This window comes from Mustela nivalis (genome assembly GCF_964662115.1).
Source record: "Mustela nivalis genome assembly, chromosome: 14".
NCBI classification, from domain to species: Eukaryota; Metazoa; Chordata; class Mammalia; order Carnivora; family Mustelidae; genus Mustela; species Mustela nivalis.
The window spans coordinates 80,453,202-80,478,539 of NC_139033.1; the positions used below are offsets into that span (position 1 = coordinate 80,453,202).

Sequence of the window (25,338 nt, forward strand, 5' to 3'; positions counted from 1 at the left end):
CAAGCCCACCCCTAGGAGCATCCTGTCTGCACTGGTCCAATCCCAGGGACCCTCCTGTCATCTTGGGTTGTGGAGTTGAGGGGTGGGAGTGTCTAGCACCCCACAGAGCCAAACCTGTGATACAGCCTGAAGGAAGGGATTGGTGGGTCCACCCCACCCACGGTGGGCCTGGTCCCCAGGGACACATGGTGCCAGGGAGGCAGACCCATCAGAGCCACTCCATCTTTGCTGCTGACCCCACATGACGGTGCAAGGGAGAGGGCACTGCAGGCACGAAGTTAAGGGCTACAGTAGTGGTTTATTGACCAGGCTGGCTTTCCCAGCCTGGCGACTGCCTGCCTGTGGGGCTCAGGGGAACGTGGGTTGGATGAACCCTGGCAGAAGGTGGTACTTCAGGTCCAAGGTCATGGGGGCAGGCAGAGATGGTCGTGCCCACTTGGTGAAAGGCAGTTCCTAGCAGTTCACGGTGGCTCTAGCAGGCATCAGACACAGCTTGCACCCACATCCAGAGCTGGGGCCAGAGGAGCCCTGAGGCCCCACTTCCAGCAGGTCTCAGTCAAGGCATGAAAAGTGAGTCCATGTGAGGTTGGGGTTGGGCTATAGCAGTGGCAATGGCCTGGGGCCGCCCAGAGCCCCTCCCAGGCCAGGGCTGGAGGCCAAGTGTGAAGGTAGATGACGATGGTTGCCCATGAACTCTAGGCTGGACGGTGGAAGAGGCTGCCTGTGCGGACCCTCCGCTTGAGCTCCTGCCACAGCAGCTGTCGCTCCCGCCGGGCGCCCTTCATAACACCGCTGTTCTCCATGGCACGGCGGGACAGGTAGGGTAGCACCTCCATCACAGGGCCATAGGGCACGTACTTGTACACAGGAAAGCCCGCCTGGCCTGTACATGGGTGCAAGCAGTGAGTCCCGGCCCCAGACATCCCCAGCCCTGCTCCCCAGGAAGGCCTAGCTCACCCAGTGGGAAGCTGATCTGGTCGCACATGCCCAAGAGCTGTCCGAAGTACACCTGGCGATCCGCAGGGTACAAGCCCAGCTCCTCCATCCTGCAGATAGACGATGTGGCAGGTGAGCCCCTTCCCCGCCACCAGCCACCTGGTCCTCATGCATACACTACAGCCTCCATCCCCTGCAGTACGGGCATGGCTGTAGACGGCGTGCTGCCCAAACCGAGTTACCAGCCCTCCTTCCCACCTCAGCCCATGGCCGCCAAGTTCCCTCTTCCCCATCCCACTACACTTTCTCCCCCTTCCCTCTCTTCTGCCCTGACCTCTGTTCTGGCACCCTGACCCAGTGAGGCAAGCCTGCCCAGGCTCTCAGAGGCCCTCCCCTGCCCCTTTTTGAGCCTCTCTGCTTCAAAGCCACATCCTCAGTCCCTCAGCCTGACCCAGTCTCTTGTCCTCCTCCTGCTGGCTGCTCTGTCCCATAGACCAGGATTAGCCACTGCCTTTGGGCAAGCCACCGTCTTTAGAAGTCGGCTTGCCTAAACTGAGAGGGGCTGTAAGTATCCCACACACGGAATTTTGAAAACTGGAAAAAAGAATACATTATTTTTCTGAAATGCTGAATATAGGTAATATTTTGGATATGCTGGGCTAGCTGAAGGGTATTATTGAAATTAACTTAATCTTTTTTTGTGTGGCTAATGGAACATTTAGAATAGATGAGGCTCGTGTTTCTGTTACTGCTGCTCAGATGCTGGGGTGGCTGGCCCCCAACCCTGTCCAGCATCCCCTCCTGTCCTCACATGCCCCCTCGTAGGATCTTACAGCAATTCCCAGGGTGTGCTGAGGATTCCCACATTTTTACCTCCAGCTTCCTGTATCCACAAGTCCAGACTCCACATATCTGCACCAGCGCTCTGGAACCCGCCCTCGTCTTTCCACCTCCTTCCAGGGGCGTGTTAGCCTGGGCCATCCTCACACACACACACACCCCCAGGCCGTCGGCCACGAGTGCGCTTCACTGTCTCCAGGGTCCCCCTCTTCTGTCTCAGGCCCCTGGCCCTTGGACCACTGAGGACACCTCACCCTGGCATGAGGGACATCCTACAAGCCCTTTTCCTCCTTCCCACAGAGTCTCACTCCGATGTTGGGGCAGGGGGGAGCACCCAGTATAAAGCAGGCCACAATCTCTACCATGCTGCCCTGGTCTCTCGTTTAAGTATCTTTGGTCCTCACTGGAATGTGAACGTGAACCCTGTTAGAGTACATCTGCCACTGTATTGCTGCCCACCTGACTATGGTGGTGGGGACCTTCCGGTGGCTCCCGCAGTAATGGCTGCTGACCCCTGGCCATACCCTGTGCCATGTGACTGCAGTTTCTCCCAGCAGGTGGGGGCTTGCCACTTGCCATCTAGGCTGGGGCCCCTGAGTTCCTTTGGCCAACAGGACAATAGCAAATGTGATGTGGGCAGAGCCTTGCCCTCTCCGGGGCTTCTGAAAGCCTGGGCTGGCCTATTGGAAACTGGCCACGTGATGCAGTCCCCCTTTGCTGCCCCTGCCAACAGGGGGAGCCATTTTGGTCCAGTCAGGCCTCAGCTGACCACAAATGCAAGAAAGACCCCAGGCAAGGCCAGCAAAAGCAGCCCCAGCTGAGCCCAGCTCACACTGCTGGCCCACAGAATACACTGTTGTTCAGAATACACTGTTTGGGTTGCTTTGCCACGTGGTCAGGGCTGACCCAGGCTGTCAGACTGAGATCCCTGATGTGGCATCAGAGACCCACGATAGTGGCATCTGTGGAGCCTGGCCTGGGCCTAGGAGGCTAGGAAAGGACAGCATGCTCAGCTGGCAGTCCAGGGGGAGGTGGGATGACGTGGTCAGGGCAGGAAGCTGCCTCTGCTAAGACATGTCCTGGGCAGGAACATTCAGAAGACAGGAAGAAGGAAGCCTTTCTGGGGACAGGTTACAGCTTTCAGGGTTCCACTGCCCTCTATGTAGCTGGGGTCTGAGTGGACCACCCATGATCCCTCCATTAAATGTGAGTGGCCAAGCAGAGCCTGCTGAGTTCGTAACAGAAACCTAAAAGGGCACCACCTCCCATACCACTGAGCCACACAGGGGCCCAGCATTGTGCAGGGGTGCAGGTCCCCAAGGGCTGGGCCAGGGGTGCAGGGATGCTCTTTGTGTACATCGTCTCATGGAGGACCCTGGTGCCTAAGGGTTCAAGCTTTGATCAAGTTTCCATCACAGTAATATTTTTAAGTCTAAGGGAAAACCAGGTTTTAAGAGTTATAACTTTACCAGGTGTTTGTTTTAAAAGTCAGCCTAGACCTAAAAAAACCTTTTTTTCTTTTGCGCTGAGCACAAATGGTGCCCCTAGCCCTCTGACATCCAATGATAAGGATGGCGCAGCCGAGGCAGGAAATGAGCACCTGGGAAGGGCCTAGTGATAGAGTGAAGAAGGCAGAACAGTCCTATCCAGCTGGGACTCCACTCTGCCCCCCACCCACCCTACGGAAGCAGTCAGACCTGACCCTGGCAGGGACTCTGGGCCGGAGGACGGGTGGGGGTAGAGGGACCTCGGTCGGTGGCCTCAGCACTCTCGTCCCCAGCCTGCTGGCCCTGACTGCTGTGCATTAGAAGTCATGGTTTCTGGCTACAGTTTCGGGCTGTGAAAAAGCAGAGCCCTCATAAACCAAGAATCAGTGCCTCATCCCTGCCTGGGCTGGGGGCAACCAGAGTCAGCTCGTCAGGCAGCGCCCCCACCCTGGCTGCTCCCCCGTCCTCCTGCCTAGAGCCCAGTTTAGGCCTTGGGCGCCCTGCTCTGCACCTGGGAAAGGCCAGGGCCAGCCAGACCAGGGCCAGCCAGACCGGGGCCAGCCAGACCGGGGCTGCTGTGTTTTCTGTGGGGCCTCAAGCCCAGGAAGGTGGCAACCAGGGCTAGAACCCCCCCATGTGATGCTGCTTTGGTTGAGACAGAACACACAAAAACAGGGTAATGACACTGGGACACTTAAGAATTTACTTCACCTTATTTCTCTATCTGACTTGTATGGATTCTACCAGAGTTTTCCTCCACAGGACAGGCGTTTAAAGAGAAAACAGACTATATTAAATTCCAGATGCAGTTTAAAGCAGTGAGAGAAATTATTTAGAAACAAGGTGACGCACCAGAGGTCCCCCGAGGGATGCGGACGTTACACGCTGTATTTGTGCATTTCAGTAAGCTGTTTACATCACCTAATGAAATTTCAGTTTCGACTTTGCAACTTTAATAAGTCAGGTATTAATTTTATAAACCAGAAGAACTGCAAATAGCCTTTTTGCCACTGCAGCGCCAACACCCAGCGGGCCATGGGAGGCAGGCTCCTGCAGGGCACTGAAGCCGGCGCTCCTGCTTCCCGGGCCTCTCCCCCACTGGGGAGCACCAGACAGCTGGAGGGGGGTGCCTACCTGCGCAGCGTGAAGTGGACTGTGTCCTCATTGTGGGAGGCCACCATCACTTTGGCCCTGGTGTTGTGCTTCAGCTCCTCCAGGATATAGTTGAGGCACCTGAGGGGAGTGCCACGTGAGCCCCCATCTGCAGAGGCCGCAGGCAGGCCCAGGGCCATCCGGCAAGCCCGCCCCTCCCAAGCGTGGCCACAGCAGTGGAGCCAAGGCTGTACTTGTCATTCCTCAGCACCTTGTAGGTACGAGAGACAATGTGAGCAGCACCCAGGGCTGGACACATTTGACAGGGGACTAGCCAGGACAAAGGGGCCCAGGCACCCGTGACACCTGCAGCTTCGCTTCTGGGTAGGAGTCCACAAGGGATTGGGGGGGCCCTCCCTCCGCACACAGTGTGAGGGTGCTACCATGTGGCAGCCACGGTGCACATCCTCGGGCCCAACAACCCCACTGCTAGGAATGTGCCACAGCTGTGTCCCTATGAGCACTCGGGGTCCAGGTGTGCCATAGGCCACCACCTTAATGACCCCGAGGGGCACGCTGCTAGCTGTTGTGCTAACACCGTGGGCCTGCACACAGACACGGGAGGATCCTGATGGGCGTCATGTAGAAAAGCAAGGGCCACGGGGCTGAATGCATGATGCCAAAGCTGATGGCGCACATGGCCACTGCGGAAGCTCTGGGAAAGTAGAGGGCCCCACCAGGGAGGAAGCAGGAGCCAGGCAGATGCTCGGGGTCTGAATTTGCAGCACACACAACCTCCTAGAGTGAAGGCACAGGCCCGGCCGGTCCCTGCTGCATGGCAACATCAGCCACACACACACACACCCAAAGCAGACAGAATGTCTGGATTACCCCGATGCATAACAGGAAAAGCAAAAGCTGTATACAAGTCAGGAGGGCCACTCAGGGCTTATCCCTCCCTTGTCCTAAGTGTCAACAAGAGCTGGCTGGGGGAACTGAGCGAGTTTAGTTTTATTCAGTAGGCTTTTCTGTGCTAAAAATGTACCTTAACAGTTTTGGAAAAGGGAAGAACAAAAGCAGGGGATCCAAAACAGAAACAGTAAATTCAAAAGCAGAGGAGCTCATCAGTTCTGGTCTCAAGCATAGGTCTCACTCCTGCAGAGGCTTCTGATGTGCAGGGCTGCTCCCCCTCCAGATGGGCGTCATGTGGGGTCATCACCAGCACCCCTGCCCTGCTTTCTCATTCCCCCGCCCAGGAAGCCATGAGGCCCTGAGGGCCAAGGAGGGCTGGCGCACCTGTGGTACATGGCATTGGTGGCCTCGTACGTAGGGTGGATGGGGTCCTCATAGCCAATCTCTGCAGCGCGGCTCCGCTCCTGGGCCATATATGCCCCCCGCACCAGCTTGGCCCCAAAACACCAGCCCTCGCGGCGAGCCAGCTCCACATCCAGGGTGATGTTGTCATAGGCATCCTGGGGGACCGGGGCCAACAGCTGAGGAGGACCGGGATGAGGCCCTCTCCAGCCTGTGTCCGCTGAGGCCCAGGTGCTCACAGGGTACAGTCACCGTGGGACACCGGGGCCAGCAGCAGCCACCTGACCTACAGGTGCTTAGGGGAGCCGGGAGACAAGCAGGGATGAGGAAGGCCCCTTGATCTGTTTCTTAGAAATGGGGATTCTTCTGTGCAGCCTGGGACAACCCTGTTGGGGGATAGATGACATGCCAGCAGCCACAGTGCACTCGAGAGTCTCCCCTGGACCGACTCGAGGGCAGGGGTGCTGCATGCTGTGGACACTAGCCTAGACCCCACCCACCCACCCACATCCCCGCTCCCCCAGAGCCTTGACACCCATCCCACACCATGTCTTCCAACCATGGGACCATGCTCTGGTCCCAGAGCAACCCAGGCTAGGTCTGTGCTCAGCAATCCCACCCAGAAGCACCCCGGCTGCCTCCGGTACATGCAAAATTCTGAGCAAGTCTTTTTATAGGGAGGGGCCAGAGCTTTCATCTGTCCAATGGGACCCAAAGTAAAAGAATGGCAGCAAAAACCAGTGACTTGTGAGGCCTTCAAAATCTGGGGCTTAAGGCACATCAAGCAGACTGTAAAAAGGCTCCTTCACCTTCCCCCTACCACTTAGACACCCCTTCTGGGATCCAAGTCCCAGAAAAGGGGCTGGTACACAGCTGGGGACAGGGCCCTGGGCCTTTCTTCCTGCTCAGAGTCAGTCGCACTCAGGTAGAGGCCTCTCCCCACACCAGCACGGGACTTAGACAAGGGGCATCCCCCCAGCCATGGGCTGGCAGGGAGTTGGCGGGCAGGGACTGTACCTTGAGGTAGCACTGGTACGTGTTGAAGATGAGTGGCTTCCCCACATTGAACTTGCGCTGCATTGCCAGTGTCAGGCGGCTGATGGCCGGCTGGAAGTAGGTCTGCTCGGCGTCCACCATCAGCCGCACGCCCATCTCGGTGGCTCTCTGAGAGGCACAGGGGTCCGACAGAGGGTTTGACTGGGGTCAGGTGAGACAGGTTCCCCACCCCGCGCTCTGTGCACATCCCAGGGTCCTCGACCTTGGCCAGGACGTCCATCCTTTGCAGCATCCTCGTCATCTGCTGCTCCTCCTCCGTGGTGAATCGTGACAGCAGTGGCTCCAGCTGTCCTGTCTGGGGCAGCATGGAGTCAGGCCTCAGCAGGGCTCCAAGCTCCCACCTCTGAAAGCCACCACACCCCCAGCCCCAGGGCACCCTCCTGCCCATGTGTGCAGGTCCCCGCCAATACCCAGGGCATGGTCCCCAGGACCAACAAGGCCCCTCATCCCCACCCCTTCCCTCATCTGTGCCCTGACCTGAGGCCACCTGGCACCATGGTACCCCAGAACCTTACTGCCAGCCAGCACCCTCTGACTCACAGGGCTAACTGCCCCAGGTGAGGCCTGCACCCAAGGTATCTGTTCCCATAGTGGGACCCCTCCGCAATGACCCCAGCTCCCACCGCCCTCTGAGAATGGCAAGGGAAACCCTGAGCTACAACCAGGCAGCTCATCAGTCCAGGACTGTGATGGGGGATAACAGGATTACCGCCATTTCAGGCCACTGAGGTTTGGGACGACCCGGCATGCAAGGACAGATGACGGGGTCCTCTGTCCCCCTGTGCAGGGCACTCGGGGATCTGGCCTCTTCCTCTGGACTACAGGGGTGTTGTGCGGCCAGGAAGGACACTGGTCTCAGCCAACTGGGTCCCTGGCAGCTACCCCCCAGGGTAAGGGACAGGGAACATTTCCCTTCTCAGCCCTGCACTGCAATGAGACAGGACATAAGAGTGAGGCGTGGTCAGTCACCTGCATATTCGGGACCACCAGGTGCTTGGAGAGCTCGGTCCTGCTGTCAATGAGGCTGCTCCAGTCCAACAGGTCCACGGTGCTGTGGGAGAAGCTGCATCAGCTCAGGGGCACTAGGATGCTGGGGGGCCCAGTTCCCCAACCAGCCCATACCTTAAAAGAGTTCCGCAAGCCCAACCCCCACAAAACCCACCTCGGTGTTGAGTTTTAAGACAGATAAAAATGGAGGCGCCTGAGTGGCTCAGTGGGTTAAAGCCTCTGCTTTCGGCTCAGCTCATAATCCCGGGGTCCTGGGATCGAGCCCCGCGTCGGGCTCTCTGTTCAGTGGGGAGCCTGCTTCCCCCTCTCTCTCTGCCTGCCTCTCTGCCTACTTGTGATCTCTCTCTGTCAAATAAATAAATAAATAAAAATCTTTAAAAAAAAAAAAAAGACAGATAAAAATGGAAACCAAAGTGGAAACCAAAACAAGAACCTTCTTGCACTGGGGCAGCAACAGCTATTAAAAACCCAGCATTGGGGGTGCCTGGGTGGCTCAGCGGGTTAAGCCTCTGCCTTTGGCTCAGGTCATGATCTCAGGGTCCTGGGATCGAGCCCCCGCATCGGGCTCTCTGCTCAGCAGAGAGTCTGCTTCCTCCCCTCTCTCTGCCTGCCTCTCTGCCTATTTGTGATCTCTGTCAAATAAATAAATAAAATATTAAAAAAACAAAAAAAACAGCGTTGAGGGGCATCTGGGTGGCTCAGTTGTTAAGCGTCTGCCTTCAGCTCAGGTCATAATCCCAGGCTCCTGGGATCGAGCCCTGCATCAGGCTCTCTGCTCAGCGGGAACCTTGCTTCTCTCTCTCCCACTCCTCCTGCCTGTGTTCCCTCTCTGGCTGTGTCTCTCCCTATCAAATAAATAAATAAAATCTTTAAAAAAAAAAAAAAAAAAAAAACCAGGGTTGAACACGAAGAACACCATGGGCCCTGTCAGGCTTGGGAAAGAGCCAAACATGGGAAGCCAGGATGAAGACAGACCCTGAATGTAAGGGGACAGCTGCTACCACCCTAAGGGCCCTGGTGATCTCAGTCCCAGCTTCCAGACCCCTCGGGATGAGGTGTGGGCCCCTGCAGGATCTCAGCTGTCCCAACCTTCTGCCGGCCTACCATGTGGGTCCCGGGAAGAGCCGAGTGTGGCACCCTTACTCAGGGACCAAGCAATTCTGTGAGCAGCCCTGCTAGTTCAGGGGCACTCCTACCCAGCTATAGTCTGGACCAGCCCCGGGCTAGCTGCAGCCCCGGTCCCGGGGACTCCAGGCTCCCTGGTCAACTCCTGTGCGTCTCAGGGAAAAGGTCCCTCAGCATTATCACCCCAGGCCCATGCTCTTCAGAAGGGCAACCAGGAGTGGGAGAAGCCATTGGGGCTCTGCTGAAACCATGGCTGAATCAGGGCAGATACTCCCAAATTCCTGGCTCGGGGCCCACTCTTACCCAGACACGCCCAGGGTCTCTGCAGTGAACCAGTTCTTAATCTCCGTCCTGGATGCAATGCCCATCTTGGCCACGCTTTCCTTGGGAAGTAAGGAGTTGCCAGGCCCATGAATCCGCCCCAGTCCCGTTCATTAACATTTCCTACCCACCCCTACCCCAACCTCCATACGTCTCTGTTGCTCTTTTGGCTTTATTACACCATTAATGTGAACGGGATAAAGTCTGGGTGTTCCTGCCTCACAGACAGGTCTATTCTTACCCATTTCTGGTGCCCCTCCCTGGACCCATAGCTCTGCAGTACTCTGAAAGGCAAACCCTTCTCCCCAAACCCTCCCACCCACCATGCCCTCAGCCTGAGTTCAGATTCCTTCCCAGCAGCCCCCAGCGTTGTGCGGGCGGGCAGGGCGCGCTACAGGTCTCTGGAAACCCACCTCAAACACTTCCTGGCCAGTTCTTCCTGGGCAGGGCTCCCCCCATCCCCTCAGCCCCAACAGTGCCCACCCACTCACACCCACCAGGGCAAGGCTGTCCCACCTGTAATGCAGCCACCTCCAACTTCGTATCCACGGCAGCCACACCAGCCTTCCCCTGTTCTGCAGCCATTTGGTGAAAGAATCGTCTCCACTTGGTCAGCACATCTGAGAACTGCAGCTACGAGTGCAGGCCTGAGCCATCGTCTCGGGCACATGCCCAGCTTCCTACCCCCAAGACCCCTGCAGAACCCCTGGGCCCCCTCCCAGTTCCACCTATGTGCCCGGCTCCCAGAAACCCCAAGTTCTTAACCAATTCTGCGGGTGGAAGGTTCTGGCACTTACCAGAAACTGAGGTCTCCCCAGTGCAGTAAGCTTGATGGCTGAGAAGCCGTCCTCACTGGCTTGGCCTGTCAGAAGCCACACCATTATGGCTCTAGATGGGGACGGGGAGGTCCAGGAGCCTGGGCCCAGCATCCGAGCCCCTCAAGAGTTAGCTCTCACCAGACAGGTGACGGACTGCGAATAGCTGGGCATGGCCCCCTTCCTACCAATCAGCTGCCACATACACAGTACTGGGTCTCCCTTCCAGATGGGTCCCAAGACCACCACGGTGCCTTGAATGATCCAGTGGTCAGACTGCTAACGGTGCCAAGGCCTCAGCAGATCACTCCTCCCTTCCCCACCCGGCCCTAGCAGGGGCTGCGGCCGTGTCCACAGCAGCCACACTTCCTGGACAGGCCTTCCTACCCTCCCCAGAAGCAGCCCTAGTGGGAGCTCGGCCAGCTCAGGCTAAGGTTGAGGGGCACCAGGGGCCCCTCCCAGCCACTACCACCCCCCACCCAGCCTTGAACATGAGGGGAGAGCCCAAGTGGCCAAGTATCTTGGGCTGGCTTCCTAACCACTTATAGACAGAAGGACGATGTTCCTACTGAGCCCATAAATACATGGGTGCACCCCACCTCAGAGGCTGGAACAGGCAACTTGGCAGGGTTGGTTAGCCACATGGATCCCGGAAGCCAGTGGACAAAGGAGCCAACAAGACTGGGTCATTCTGCCCCTGCCTCAAGTCCTCTCCCATGATACCATCCACCCAGGCTGCCCATGGGGCTGGGGGGAGCCCTAGGGTTCACAGAACCCAGAACCACCCAGCAGAATAGAGGGTGGACACAAAGGGTGCTCAACCACACTTGCCTCTCTTCTCCCTTCCAGAAACCCATGACCTGTCTTCACTTCTCTGATGTCTGCTTTAGGCAGAGCGGGCACAGAGGAAGGAGGCGCCCCCCTGCTCTGGACCCGCATAGCCAAGTCTCTGCCTGACCAGCCGGCATCTCCCCAGCCCTGCTCACACAAGGGCGCTTCTGAGCACCACTCACTCCCACCCATTCCAACATTCAGCAGGTACAGAGCCCACTGACGGAAGGGCTGCTGGGGCCACGTGGTGGGGCTGGGGCATGCCCACCTGACTCGTCTCCTTAGGCAAGCACCCCTCCCAGAGGTGGGGGCAGGGGTGGGGAAGGAGTCCTCCCTGGTACCAGCTCCTGGAACAATGCTGCCACTGGCAAACCCAAGTGCCACATGTGGCTAGGTTCGAGCCCCTGACCCAGACAGAAGGCAGCTCAGCCGGCTGACAGCCTTCCTGAGGTTCCCATCCAGGCACTGGGAAGAGGCAGGGGGTGCCGAGATCCTTGGACAGGGCTGGACTCAGGCGTGACCCCGGTATGACTGTAGCCTAGCCTACGGCTTCCCCGGTGTCACCCACAGTCATCCCCATGACTGACTGTCTAGGCCACCCAGAGGGGAAGCCCCAGGCAAGTGCTCCAGCCTAGCCTCGCTTTCAGCCATCAGCATCTCCACACATGGGGGGTCAGCCCTCCCTGGCAGGTGTCCAGCCAGCAGAGAGGGGGGCCCCACCTGCAGCCTCAATGCAGGCCAAGAACGTCTCCATGTGGCTGTCACACTTGGCTTCGTTGGCATAGAAGTAGGTGCGGGCACTGATGACTCTGTCCCTGCGGTCTCCAAAGGCCGGGTGGGCCTGGTACTGCTTCTCTCTCTTACTTGTACCTGGAGGGGCAAGCATGTGGCCTGAGCACACACGGGCTGCATACAGTGCTCTCGGTCCTGCCCAACTCTGGGCAAACACAGGGCTTCCCTGGCCTCTAGCAGGACCTGCTGATGGCCCCCAGCCCCCTGCCCTCGGGACTGGCTCCCCGGCGGCCATGAGGCCTCCCTGCACCGTGTTGCCCATCACTCCCTGCTTCTACGCTCACTGTTCCTTCTCCCCGGCTGAGCCCTAGTCACATGGCAAACCTGGCCAAAAGGGCAGAGGCCAGACCCCCCAAAAGCCAAGGGGACCAGGACCCCTGGGAGTGTTCTGAGTATGTCAGCAGATTCAGGGCAACAGCCTGGGAGCGTACAGGGAGAAGTCACGCGCACGCAGGGAGAAGCCTCGGCCCCCAGTCTCGCCTGTGCCCTTGAACCAAGGTCTCCCAGGGAGAGGTTGGGAACAGGGGAGAGGACAAGTAGAGAGAGTATTTGGTCCTGAGCAGCCTCCTCTTACTCACCACTGCCCTCCCTCTCTACAGCTGACGTACAGGACCTGTGGGAAGGAAGAAGAGGGTGAGGGTGGGTCAGGCCACCTCAGGCAGCAAGTGACAAGCACAGGTTCCCTCTGAGCAGATGCGGGTGAGAGGAAGCCAGAGGCTGAGCACTGAAACTGACCCAACAAGGAGGGCTGGAGAAGAAGGGCTGGGTTAGCCCAGGCAGGTTAAGAGTGACTCACGTGCCCCACCTTCCTCCCCACACACGCAACCCAGGCCTGCAGGGTCACCTCCCTGAGCAGGGTGGGGCAGCAGCCTCACAGACCCACTGGGCCTACAAGCCCTACACCCTGGAGAAGCCTCAGATTCCTCGTGGGTAGGTGAGGAGTGAGTACAACTAGCTGACAGCCCAAAGCATGGAACAAGTGCTTGAAGAAAGCTAGCTGTGGCGGCATTCCTTCTCTAAGAAAGATGGAGCCTCGGGGGCCAGCCAGCGCTGAGAAGGCATGGACCTGAGCAACCACCAGTGCACAGAATTCCCAAAGGCGAGGAGCAAGGCTCCTCGTTTTGCTCTATGCCCCCTACATCCAGGCCCCTCCAACCACCAGGAGCCCTAGGCCCAGCTCTGGACTCCTGCCTGGGTGGGCCCACAGCTAGCTCCACCTCCGGCCAGTACCTGACAGCCCCCTGCTTCATTCTTGCCCCTCCAGTGTATCTTTCAAGCGACAACCAGAATTTTTCTTTTAAAATGCAAGCCCTCCCATCATACTCAAATAACACCCCCCACCTTCATGAGGACAGGACAGTGAGGCCAGCCTGAGACCATGGCTCCTCTGCCCAGAACTCAGGCTCAGCCCCACCACCCTGGCCTCCCTGCAGTCCCTCGGCTGTGCCCTCACCACCCCCATCAGGCCTGCCCCTGCCCTACGGCACCCTGATCCTGGACCCCTGCCAGAATCACAGTGGACACTGTCCACCCTTCAGCAGTCCTGCTGTCTGGGACAGCAAATGTCCCGGCTAAGCCCACCCAGAGGAAGGAGCAGCTCACCATCACTCTTACCCAGGCCTGGGGGGTGGCATTCGAGGGGCTTCATATATCATGTGACTTTGTATTTAAAGGCACTTAAGTCAGTTCCCACAGAAAGAGCTCAGCCAAAGCCCTGTGGCTATCCAGTGACCTCCCAGAGGCTCAGACCCTGGGGTCCCTGAGGCTCTGCTCATACTTCACAGGAAAAGACCTATTCCCGCCTGCCCCACCCACCCACTTGAGACAGAGGTAAAGCTAGCAATGCTGCTGAGAGATAACCACACCTGCAGTGGCCTCAAGTCGAGTCAAAAAGCCAACCAAGGCAGCTTTTAACCTCCCTACTCCTACAGCAAGTCGGGGGCAGCTGGCCACCCTCCAGAGAGCCCTCCCTTTGGACCCTGGCTCTTGCGTGACCCCAGTGCCCATACCTGGCAATTCTGAGCCAGGATGCCCCAGGTCAGGACCCAGGACTCCAGGGGCAGGAGGCCCCCCACACCCTGCTGCACAGCCCACAAGGCCGTAACCTGGGGATGGGGAACAGGAGCCACTTCATGCCAGCTAGACACACGTGCTTGATGCTCAGAAGAGAAGAGGGTGAGGTATCACTGTGTGACAACATTTGACTCTATAACATGAGAGAGAGGTCGGCCCCATGCAATAACATCTCCACCGGGAACAAGGGGCCCCATAAGAACAGCCCCAGGCTGTTGGCCCAGGTACAAACAGGCAGAAGCATGGCTCGAGCCCCATCATCTTTGGAACCACACAGCCCATGGCTCAGAGAAACACAGGTATTCTTCTCCAAGGTTCCTGCCTTGTAGGCAGGGCCACATTCCATTCACATGGGAAATCATTATCTAAAAGGCCCCCAGTAGCCCAGCACTGGCCTGCCCACCCTCCAAGCCAGCCAGGCTCCAAAGGCACAGGGGAACACTGGCTACTCCCTTCCTCGCCGCCAGCAGGCCCAGCGGCAAGAAAGCAGAGGCTGTGGCTGCTTCCATCAATGAGCCTCCCAGGCACAGACCAGACAGGAAGCACTTCAGCAATGGACTGAGCAGGAGAACCGGGTTGGCCGCCTTGCCGTGTGGTCAGAGGGTAGCGGCCTGTATCCAAGCAGATGGCACCAGCAAGGATCCAGGCCACACTCTCAACCGGGCCTGGAAGGTGGGTCACGAGAAGACTAAGATGGCAGCCGCCAGGCGCAGTGGAGGGGAGAAGGGTCACATCACCAGGGGAAACTTGCAACTGTGCACACACACACACTTGCGAAGCCCAGGATGTGAAAGAGAGAAGAGAACGCACCCAGGGGCAGAGCGCAGAGGAGGGTGAATCCCAGGGGCCCAGGGGACAGGTGGCAGTAAGGCCTGACCGTCCATCCCCCTGGCCGCCTCCAAGCTCCACCTCCTACACTGGGGGATGTGTTGGTCGGATGCCTTTTAGAACAAAGCAAAAAGTGAGGAGAACCCTCTCTGGGTTTCCGCTGGGGAATGCAGGTGACCGGAGGGAGAGAAGCGCAGAGAAGTCCAATGGGGCTCCTTCCCATCTGCACACCTACCTCCCTGGCCCCCCAAGACCCTGACTCTAGGCAGCACCCAAGTGCTCTGTGCACCCTGCACCACCAGCCCCGGGGAGAGCTGCCACTGCTCTGAGCTGCCAGCTAGCCATGGGTCTGCAGAGCCACGACAGACACACCTGCGGTCCACACTGTCCCTGGGGGTCCTTCTCACAGCCACTCATCGGGAAATACCCTAGCCCCTGTTCCCCACAGCTCTCAGCCTGCTGGGGAGATTCTGCGGGGCTCTTCTAGAGCCAGGGCCCAGGCCGCTGCCTTCTAGCAGGTGTTCTGGGAAACACCTTCCCACCCCAGTCCTAGATGGCTACTCTCTTTGTCCAGCACTTACAGCCTCCCATCTCCTGCTTCCTGGGCCCCCTACTCAGACCCTCGGGGAGGCTACTGGGCACCCTGTGCATTCAGACATGTCCATCCTCTCTGTGCGTTGCATGCTCATGCCCAGGGCAGGCCCAATGCCACCTGTGCCCTCCCTTCCCCAACTCCTATGGCCTTAACTTGGGGTGGTAGCCTCTCTATCACTCCCCAGAGCAGGGTCTATGGGCCTCAAGACAAGACTATCGAGACAGACCTCTGCTCCCTGCCCTACCAGGGCACAGAAGCAATTCTCCGCATGGGGGTTGTGTGGATGGGGACTGCATGGTTCGGAGCCCCTCCAGAACAGGAACACCCAGTAAGCCAGGCAGTTTGACAGTATAGCTCTCCAAAGGCACTGGCAGCAGAGCCGGGTGTGAGTCTCTGACACCTGTCACCAACAACGGATGGTGGTCCCCATGTTAGGATGGGAGGAGCCAACATTCACATCCCAAAGTCCACCAAGTGGGGATTCTTACAGCATCAGAGGCACAAACATCAGGGTCGCCCTGGGCCACAGACTCCTTGGCTCCATGACAGGGCAAGGCTGGCCCACCTCCCCATGTTCCCCCCCGCAGAACAGGCAGCCAGCCAGCTGGATCGCCCTGGGAAAGGAGCCTTCCTACCAAAGGGAGAAAATCCCACTGTGAAACCACTCAGCCCTCAACCCAGACACAGCAGGGACAGAGAACTCATTACTCATTCAATAGGCAGCCCCACTGAAGGCAGCAGCCCCACAAGGAGTACACAGAGGGGTGCCAAGCTGGAGAACCCCGCCTTTAAGACAGCAAATGGCGAGGCAGGGGCTGGGCTCCCCAGGCCAATCCGCTGCTGCTTCTGCTGCTGCTGCTTGGCTTGGACATTCCGTTCCCAGGGCAGAAGCCTCATGTGATGCCTTTCTCCTTACTCCCCGCCTCTCTTGTCCCCAAGCCAGAGCAAACACCCCAGCCTGAGACAGGACAGGTTACTCAGCAGGTTTGTCCCAAGCCTCACGTGATCAGGCACAGCTGCTCTCAGAACTAAGGGCCCCAAATGCAAGCAAAGGCCTGACATGGAGGGGTGCAGGTACCAGCATAAGAAATGGGCATTTTGCAAAGAGGAAGGGCTGGTCTTGTCTGGATCTCCTGTGCGGCCACCTCTCCAGGAAGCAGAGGGTGGCCTCGTTCTCTAATTTTGTTCTGTGGCCCAGAGGGTCGGTCAGGGAGGTACCTATCTGTCCCTATGCTCACTGCACAGAGAACAGGTCCTGCAGCAAGTTGGTGACCTCAGGAGGAGACCCTAGGTCAGCCTGCCACACTGCTCCTGGCTGCCTTTCCCTTCTGGGACCCCTGGGTACACACCAGGCCTGCCAGGCTCCACACTCATCAGGCAGAGCCCACTCTCTGATCAGAAAACCCTTCCAGAAGGGGTGCCTGGGTGGCTTAGTTGATTAAGCACCTGCCTTTGGCTCAGGTCATGATCCCAAGGTCCTGGGATAGAGCCCTGCATTGGGCTCCCTCCTCAGTAGGGAGTCTGCTTCTCTCTCCTTGGCTCATGCTCTCTCTCTAATAAATAAATAAAGTCTTTAAAAAAAAATAAAGTCTTTAAAAGGGGCAGGGTGGGGTGCTTGGGTGGCTCAGATGGTTAAGCATCTGCCTTCAGCTCGGGTCATGATCCCAGGGCCCTGGGATTGAGTCCCACATCAGGATCCTTGCTCGGTGGGGAGCCTGTTTCTCCCTCTCCCTCTGCCTGCTGTTCCCCTTGCTTGTGCTCTCTCACTGTCAAATAAATAAATAAAATCTTTAAAAATAAAAGAAAAGAAAATTAAGAAATCAAAGACAATTTTTAAAAAAAGAAGAAGACAGAAAGGAGCTAGGCGAGGCTGAGGCAGTGGGCCCATGTTCAGCAGGTCAGCGCTCCCTCTGAAGAGATGTTTTAGGAACAGGAAGCCAGAGCTCCTCCTAGGCCAGAGTCAGCAAACATCTTTCATAAACGCTCAGGCAGCATCTATCTTCAGCCTTGTGGGCCATATGGCACCTGCCACAGCTACTCAACTCTGCCCCTCTAGAGCCAAAGTGATTTGAATTTCAAATACTTTCACGTATCACAAAATATTATTCTTGCTTTGTTTCAATCATTTAAGAAAAAAAAAAATACCCCATCTCAGCTTGCAAACTGCACAAAACCAGGCAGGTAGGCCACATCGGGCCCTGGACTGTGGTTTGCCTTCCCCAGTCCCCGCCCCTCCTCCAGCCTTGTGCACAGGAGGCCTTTTGTGAAAGCCCACAGCTGTCATTCTCACGGCACAAAACTGCCAGGACCCCAGGCAGAGCCCGGGCAGAGCCCAGGCAGGCCGCTGGTGAGTAGGCTGACCAAGCTCTCCCAGCCTTGGGGGGAGCCTTCTCCCAGCCCAGCCCCAGCTGGCCCCAGGATGCCTCAGGGTAACGACCAGATGCCCAGGTGCGCCTTACTCCATCTCCTTGCGCTCAGCCTCCTCAGGGCTCAGATCCTCCTCCACCCCATAGTCCAGGATGGAGCCCACTCCGAATGCCCTGTTGTGCCGGATCAGGGGGCGGATGGACTCCTGGTCCTCGCCGGCCACGAACTGCCCATAGAAGGTCATCTTCATCAGCTTTTCGAACAGCCTTTGCCCCAGAAGTCTCCTGGCAAGATGGAGCAGCTGCAAGGCAGAAGGAGAGGGCTGTCCTGGCTGCCCGGCTTACCCTGTCCCCAGCAGGACACACTTGCTTCCCCCCCACCTTTCGCTCCAACCATAAAACCTTGGCACACTCTCCCCTGGGCCAAACTCGACTCCCGGCCTTGGTTTAGCAGTGGACACCACTGGCAGCAGCTCGTTTCTCCACCTGTAGCTACTGTCAATCCACTCCTCGTGGAGGAAAAGGTCCCAGGGCACGCCCCCCAGCCCCGCCAACAGCCACTCACCTCCCTGCCCTGCATGCTCACAGGTGACCCCAGCAGCACCCAGCGGGTGTCTGACCATCACTCAGTGGATAAAGAAATGAATAGCAGGTCTCTCTGGGAATCTCAGTGCACGTGTTCATCCTAACATTCTTTGTATCCACACCTCAGCGGGTTATGCCGGGTGGGAGGAGACTTTGATACAGCTTCCTAGCAGGCGAGCACCCAGATTTTTCAATGTTTTGTTCACTGCTTATTCCAAGTCCCTAAAACAGTGCCTGGCAAGGGGCCAGCCCTCCAGTGGTTGCCGAGCAGAGGAGCACAGACTAAATTCAGAAGGAGTCTAACTTCAGCTGGAGTGAGCCCTGGGCTAACAATAAGCCAGGTGAGCATCTACGGAGTCTGGGAGATGGGAGCCCACTGTAGGACCAGTTGGGGACTCAGTACCATCATCCAGGGCCACAGCAAACCCACAGCTCGAGTGGACATGCCCCTGAGGAAGACAGCTGCCCATAAACCACTCAGCTTTCTCCTCCAATCACGTTTTGCCACATCCCCAATTTCTGCTGTCATTCATTCCAAGTCCTGAGCCGCTGCTTTGTGCCCAGTAGGCTAAACAAAACAGATAAGGAGCTTATATCCCAGCAGGGGAGGAACCTCGAAGAAGAAAGTCACCTCCACAAAGTGATTCAGAACAGTGGTGAGGGCATGATGGGTGGGAGATGTCTGCTAACTTAGATCCAGAGAGGAGAGCTTGCCAAGACACAGAAGTTGCACAGATCCCCTGCACTGGGATAGCCAGGGCAGGAAGGAATGAAGACAGCGGAGTCCTCTGAGGCTGGAAGGGAAGGCTAATGGGAGAGCACATCTGGGAATTCCTGTGTGTCCACTGTCCCCCAGGCTTAGCTCTGAGACAGAAAAAGCCTGAGGTCTGCCAAACCCAATGGATAACAGAACCCCTTTTGGGACAATCCCTTGTCTAAAAAGAAGTATGCGCAAATCCAACACGTTCACACCCAAACCAATCCTTAGCAGCCCCACACTGGCCAGAGGGGAGACATGCCTGGAATCACAGGTTGGCACTTGGTCGAGACCCTTAGGAATAAACCTGAGTCTCCAGGCCATCCCCTCTGCCTTGCCACAGTCTCTCTGTGCACTCCGTTCCACTGCATCTCACTGTTTTTGTAAAGAGGATGAGTAACGGAAAATGAGAGACCGACTAGGGAGAACGGAGAAGACTGCCTTGGCCCCACATAGCCCAGGCCAGAGGTCAGGGAATCCATGGGCCACAACAGCCTGGCCAGAGGAAAAGCAGGGTCTTGATTATATCAAAGATCACCCCAGTGGTAGGTGGGGCACAATCGGACACCTGAATACCATCACCTGGCTATGGTACGTGTTAGTCCTGAGAGGGGTCAGGAACCACCCCATGCAGAAACAGGCCAGCCGTCTACTCTCGGGCCAGCCAAATCTCCTGTCCAGGGCCACATGATAAATAACGTAGGCTGTGTGGGCCCCACGGTAATGGTCATAACTACTCCACCCTGCTAGTGAAGCATGAAAGCAGCCACAGCCAACGTTAATCAAAGAAGCAGGATCCAGGCAGATGTTGGAATTTGGCCCAGGGGAGCCCTGGGCTGGTAACTTCCCACTCCCACACCTTCCCCCGCCCCCACACTTTGCACTGACCAGCTCCCCAAGGGGAGGCGGGCTCAAAAGGAATGGCAGGGAAGGCTGCCCAGGTCACTGATCAAGTCACTCACCCTCCCACCCTGGCAATAGGAAGCCAGCCCATCACAGAAGGCTATGGAAGCACATGGGGTGGGGTTGGCGATTCCAAAGCTAACTCCAGAGCAAAGCCATCCCTTGAAAAACTTCCTAGCATCAGGTGTATCCCTGGGGGGCACAGCCTGAGAGGAAGGCAGCCCACATTCTTCTCCAAATGGGGGCATCCTTCGTGGGCTTAGAAACTTGCCCTAGGAACACATATACTTGTTCTCACTGAAAAAGACTCAAACAGGTGTGTGCAGAGTAAGGAGGGCTAAAGCCGGTTCTCTCTCCTCCCTGTCCTCCAAGGCCACCAACACCATCCAGGCTGTCCCCTTCCTCTTCTTTTACCCCCGTCTACACTGGCTTACACCCAAGCACAGGAGCCTTCGTCATGAAAGACCTGAGTTTTCTGAACCCTTATCTTCTGGCAAAGGAGGGGGTCCCAAACCAATGCAGCAGCTCAAACAGGGCTGCTTTAGGCTGACACTCCCTGGGAAGAGATTTGATGATTCCCCAACTGCCCCCCTCCCCAGGAGGTCCACAGACCCGTGCCCCTCAGCAGGAGGAATTTCTACCCCAGGCCAGAGGACAGGGTAAGTAAGTACTGGTTCTGCAACCTGCAGCCTGGTGTCTGCCCCATTGCCCCATTTCCTCCAGTGCCAGCCACCAAGGCCACCGACACCAGTGTGACCACTGGCAATGTTGGGGTGGAACAGGTTTTCCAGGGGGCACACAGAGCACCCTTAGTGGGCTCCCTGAAGGTGTCCTCAGGGCACAGGTGGGATGGGAGGGAAGCCTGGGAGAAGCCTTCCCACACCTTCAGGTACCCACCGGGGTCTCTGCACTCCAGCACTTTCTGGCCCTTGGGCAGCGGTCACGCACAGTACCCAACAGTCTCCAGCTCTGCTAGCTTCTCCTCTGGCTTTGATCCAAAGGAAGAATGCTTAGTGCTGAGATGGGAGAAATATGGCCTGGATGGATCCAAGCCTTCACTCCCTCCCTTCCAGCCACACGACGGCAGCCCTCGCCATTCCTGCCCCTTGCATCGCAGTCCCACCCAGCAGTCCCATGACACCTCAACTGAGGAGCCAAGTCCCTGCCCTTGCCCTCCACAGAGACCTCACAGCCAGCCACTCCCTCTCCTAGGTGTTCCCACCCCCCAGCCACCTCCTCCCTCCTGACCACTGCACCCCCAGAACCTGCTGCTCCTTTCAGGCTGCCCCTCAGACGTTGGTGCTCCCCAGAGGGTTCTCATCACCTTCACCACCCCCCCAGCCAGGTTCCTTGACCGATGAGTGTCCCTTTCCACCCTCCTCACCAGTTGGCCTGACACTCCACAGCCACCAGTTTGCCAAAGGGCATCCGCATCTACCACAAACACAGATGGCTTCCCAGAAGCCTCTACCTCTCCAGTTCTATCCCTTCCTCCTCCACATTCCCCTTCCACTTCCACTACCATCAGTCCCAGGTTGCATCAGAGTACAACTTCTGGAAAGAGCCAGTCCAACACTCTGCTGGCCTCACCATGCCCTCAGACCCTCCCAACTCTGACTCTGACCTGTACCCTCACCTCCCACCCACTGTGGTTTCATATTCACCTAAGCCTCAAGTGTGGCTTGGTGCTCTTCTTTGGTCCAGTCTCCCCAGCCTTCTCCAGGGGCCAAGATAGGCAATACCACACACTCAGCACAGTCTCACTTGAGGAAGAGCCTTCCAGACCCTTAGCACCAACAACAGCAAACTGTTCCCAGGATCCTGAAAAACTGCCTTTTCCATACGTCCAGACTGACAGTGGCTAAGACAGTGTTCTGCTTTTTACTTCCCCAAAGCCCTCACACTTTCCACAAGTCACTATGTTGAAGTAATAAAAGCTGTAGTTCAAGTGGCTTCCCATTTCCCCCAACACTGTTCGGAATGGCTGTATCTAGTGAACTCCTGAGTCACATCTTCTGAGAACTCTGGGTTCCCAGGCCATGAGCCCTTTGACACCACCAAGATTTCCCTTCGGGCCACACGGAAGACACTCCATTTAAATTTCTGGTGACAACTTTGCATTACTGCAAGCAGCATATACCTTAAAGCTTCAGAAACTGGTCTTTGTTTTTAGTTAGTAGTGACTGGAATATAGGAAAATTCACGAGGCCCAAAAAGGAATGCAGGAAACACCTCCCTTCCTGACTTCCCGGCTACAAGCGATGCTCAAGGGGCCCGCGCTTTACAGTAAAACTTCATGAAGTTTCCGGCAACACACAGAGGATCCGGCGCGTGTCCCTGCTTGCACGCCGCGGTGCGCACCTGCCCACCTACCCACCTGCCCGCCCGCCCGCGCGCCCGCGCACCCACCTGCTCGTGGTGCGCCAGCAGCGCGGACGAGGCGCACAGGCGCAGCACCAGCAAGCTGCGCACCAGCTCCCAGCTGCGCCGGCTGCGGTATGCTTCTTGAGTGTTGCCGAAGTCCACGACAGGCACCGGCGGCCGTGCGGCCTCGGCAGTCCCGCATCCTGGCGCAGCCTCCCGGCCTGCGGCAGTCTGCTCGCGAGCCGCCGGCGCGGTGGACAGCGGGGCGATGCGGAAAGTGCCGCGGCGCAACGCAGAAACGATGCGCCTCACAGCCATGGCGGGGCATCCGTTCGCTTCGCGACTTCTTAAGTACTTCCCTCCGGCCCCGCCCCTCCCCGCCGGCTCCGCCCCGCTCCCAGCCACGCCCTCTCCTCGAGAGACCCTGCACCGCCCCAGAACGCGCGCCCCCATCCTGAGCCACGCCCTCCCTCCTGTGGACATCCGCCCCACGCCCTGAGCCACGCCTCCTCGTTGGGAGGCCCCGCCCCGTCCCTGGCGCAGAGTCTTCTAGCGAAGTCCCGCCTCGCCGCAGAGCCCGCGCCTTGGGTTGGAGAAACCGCGCTCTGTCCGAGAAACCGCGCTCCACACCCTGAGCCGCGCCCTCTCCTCGGGAGACCCCGCCCCGCGCCCTTGAGCCGGACCCTCAAGTCTGGAGGGCAGAGCCGCTGGGAGTCGCGCCTGCTGTAGTGCGGCCCCGCCCTGCGCCAGATGCCCTGCCCCAGATCCCCTACCCACTGCTATGAAAACCGCGCCCAGCGCCCCCAGCGGCTAGGTCTCCTCGGGAGGTCTTACCCCGCCCCGCCTTAGGACCACTGCCCTCCGCTGGGTGGCCCCGCCCCGCGCTCCAAGCCGCGCCCCCTTCCTAGGAGGCCAGACCCCTGCGAGTTCCCGAAGGGAGCGTGTTCTGCGGCAGCCTCCGCTACCCAGCGGCGCCAAGCTCGCCTGAAACCCTCCTTCTCAGCCTATGGCCAAATCCCCGAAAGAGACCCTGTCGCCTTGGCTGCTTATTCCTGATTCAATATTTCCCCTAGGAGACCCCGCGCCTCCTGCGACCGGATACGCAACCAGTCATACGATTTCCCTCTGGGTATCCCAGGTCCTTAGGCTGGCCCTGTGGGTCCGGAGCCCGCGCATTTGCGCCATCGCGCACCTGCACACCCGGGCTCCTCTGCTGAGGCGGGGAGGGTGTAGAAGCCAGCAAGGCCGGAAGGCGGTGCCGCTTCTCCCATACAGGGGCATTTTTGGAAGCTGTTCTTCCTCATTCCTAGGCCTAGGGCGCGAGGGGAAGGGGGCTCCTTAGGGGCTTGCGCAATTCTGTTCTTTCCGTCTTCCCAGTTCCACTGCCCACCCAACGCACAAGCATGGACCTCCAGGTTCCCCTGGAAACCCCTGCAGCCCCCACGGTTCCTAGCCCCACCGCTTCAGGCCCTCAGTGCTGCTGCGCATGGGAGCCAACAGCAAAGCCTTAGCTTTGCCACCTCCCTCAGGCCTCCCTTCACTCCTAAAAGCCTCGCCCCCTCTCTGCCCCTCTGCTTCTGATGCCCTCCCTTCCAACATCGTGGGTGACGTGCCAACAAAGCTCCAAATATCATCTCCTGGGAGGGACCTGTCTTGACTGCCAACCAGAGCACCCTCTTCCCCATCACTCGCCCCTTGGCCCCTCCTACATCTCATCAGGACTTTCGGGCACCCGGGCAGGTGCTGGGTCTGACTGTAGGTGGCAGCCTCGCTCAGCCTCACTTGCCTTGTTCAACAGCTCACTATATGCTTCATGCATTTCAGTTCATTGGATGTCATTGGGCACTGTTGACATTTGGGGCTGAATAATTCTTGTTGTGGGGCAGATCTGGGCATTGCAGATGTTTATCAGTGGCCTCTACCCACCCGATTCCTCCTTCCCCCACACCTTACTCAGGTTCCTGGGGGACAGCATCATCACTGCTCTAGGTTAAGGGAGGCTTTCTGAAGCAGTCATGGTTTTTCTGCGCACTCTTGCTCCTGCTGAGGTTGGAGAGAAAAAAAGCAGAGACAAAAGAGACAGGTGAGTCAAGACCTAGAGGCAGGAACTCAGGGATCCCTTCAGCAGCTTAGAAACTTAGCTCACCAAGAGCAGGTCAGCCTTGGCAGCTGGGGGTGGCCACCGGACTCCCCCTCTTTCCTTTCAGGGATGATCTTCCCTCCTCCTGAAAACCCTTCAGGGCTTCCCTACTGCCATCATGGCAAAGCTGCATGGCTCAGTCTGGCTCACCCACCATCAGCAGCTGGGCCCCTGCCCACACCCTCCATCCCTCTCTCTCACCCACGCTGGTCATTTTGCCAGCCCCCCCAACCCCCTCCCTTGAGCTCAAAGCCACTGTTTGCATGTTGCTCTCAGGTACCTGTCCTTCCCCCTGCACCCCAGGCTCCTCCCTTCTACTCCTCAGGGTCCGTTTGGCAGGCATGTCCCTGGCTAGGCATCGGCTTGGCTACAACTCCCTCTTCTTGCATTAGTTGCAGGCTTTAAACCTTAAAAATAAAGCTTCCAGTTATTTTGCCAACAAAAAATGGGTTTATTCTGGAAAAGCAGAGAATGGCAATTCGGGGAAGGGAAGATGGGGCAAAACCATAGGCAAGTCTGGAGAGAACAAAGGAACGGAATAATCTTTCATAGAGGAGAGAGGGCAATTGGGAAGGAACGGTTATGAACAAAGAAGTCCTTTGAAATAAACAGGGAGTCTGAAGTATAGTGGCTGAGTTGCGACAGTCTCCTTCCCTGGGCGTTGGTGGAGGAGGAGAAAAACCTCCTACTGGGGTACTGAGGCAGCTAAAGCAGCCCAGCCTTGCAGGAAGCTCCTGTTCCTGTTGGGTGTAAGAGCGCCCCCTGCTGGCCTCCTGACTCCATTTCTAAACCACTTTCCGTTCATTTTATTTATTTATTTATTTATTTATTTATTTATTTATTTATTTATCTATCTATCTATCTAGGTCATTTTTAAAAATTTTTTTATTATTATTTGTTTCTTATGTTAGTCACCACACAGTACGTTATTAGTTTTTGATGTAGTGTTCCGTGATTCATCGTTTGAGTATAACTCGCAGTGCTCCATGCAACATTTTATTAATTTTCACATTGGTGACCCTGCCTGCCAAGCCCCAGCCAGCTGCCCTGTTCCCCACACTGCCTTTTAATGTGTCCTTATTGAATGAAGGAAGGAGCGAGCACGTATGA

General features: G+C 57.4%; 1 protein-coding gene across 3 annotated transcripts; it reads right to left on the minus strand.

The window, feature by feature from the left end:
• Positions 1–278: 278 nt before the first annotated feature.
• Positions 279–23,340, minus strand: PRODH (proline dehydrogenase 1). 3 transcript variants are annotated; one of them, XR_014302426.1, is made up of 14 exons: positions 22,134–23,018; positions 17,573–17,781; positions 12,196–12,230; positions 11,546–11,695; positions 9,977–10,041; positions 9,696–9,812; positions 9,162–9,241; positions 7,695–7,776; positions 6,928–7,020; positions 6,687–6,833; positions 5,652–5,827; positions 3,975–4,496; positions 958–1,046; positions 279–883 (listed from the first exon to the last, which is right to left on the minus strand). XR_014302426.1 is itself a non-coding variant. In XM_082697491.1 (14 exons), exons 2-14 carry the CDS (start codon positions 17,728–17,730, stop codon positions 696–698), a joined length of 1,479 nt encoding a protein of 492 aa, XP_082553617.1. In that variant the 5' UTR covers positions 17,731–17,781; positions 23,073–23,340; the 3' UTR covers positions 279–695. The 3 variants fall into 3 exon arrangements, 2 of the variants coding, with proteins under 2 accessions (XP_082553617.1, XP_082553616.1); XM_082697491.1 differs by lacking the exon at positions 22,134–23,018 and adding an exon at positions 23,073–23,340 and having other exon boundaries at positions 4,398–4,496; XM_082697490.1 differs by having other exon boundaries at positions 4,398–4,496.
• Positions 23,341–25,338: the final 1,998 nt, after the last annotated feature.

What these genes read in the sequence shown, in the direction of transcription:
- PRODH (XM_082697490.1), bottom strand. Translation starts at nt 22,571, where the DNA reads ATGTCCACAGGAGGGAGGGCGTGGCTCAGGATGGGGGCGCGCGTTCTG. An exon ending in GCTGAGCGCAAGGAGATGGA is followed by an intron (nt 12,231 to 17,572) that starts GTAAGGCGCACC and finishes TCCTTCCCACAG; the next exon opens with GTCCTGTACGTCAGCTGTAG. An exon ending in TGGAGGTGGCTGCATTACAG is followed by an intron (nt 9,242 to 9,695) that starts GTGGGACAGCCT and finishes TTACTTCCCAAG; the next exon opens with GAAAGCGTGGCCAAGATGGG.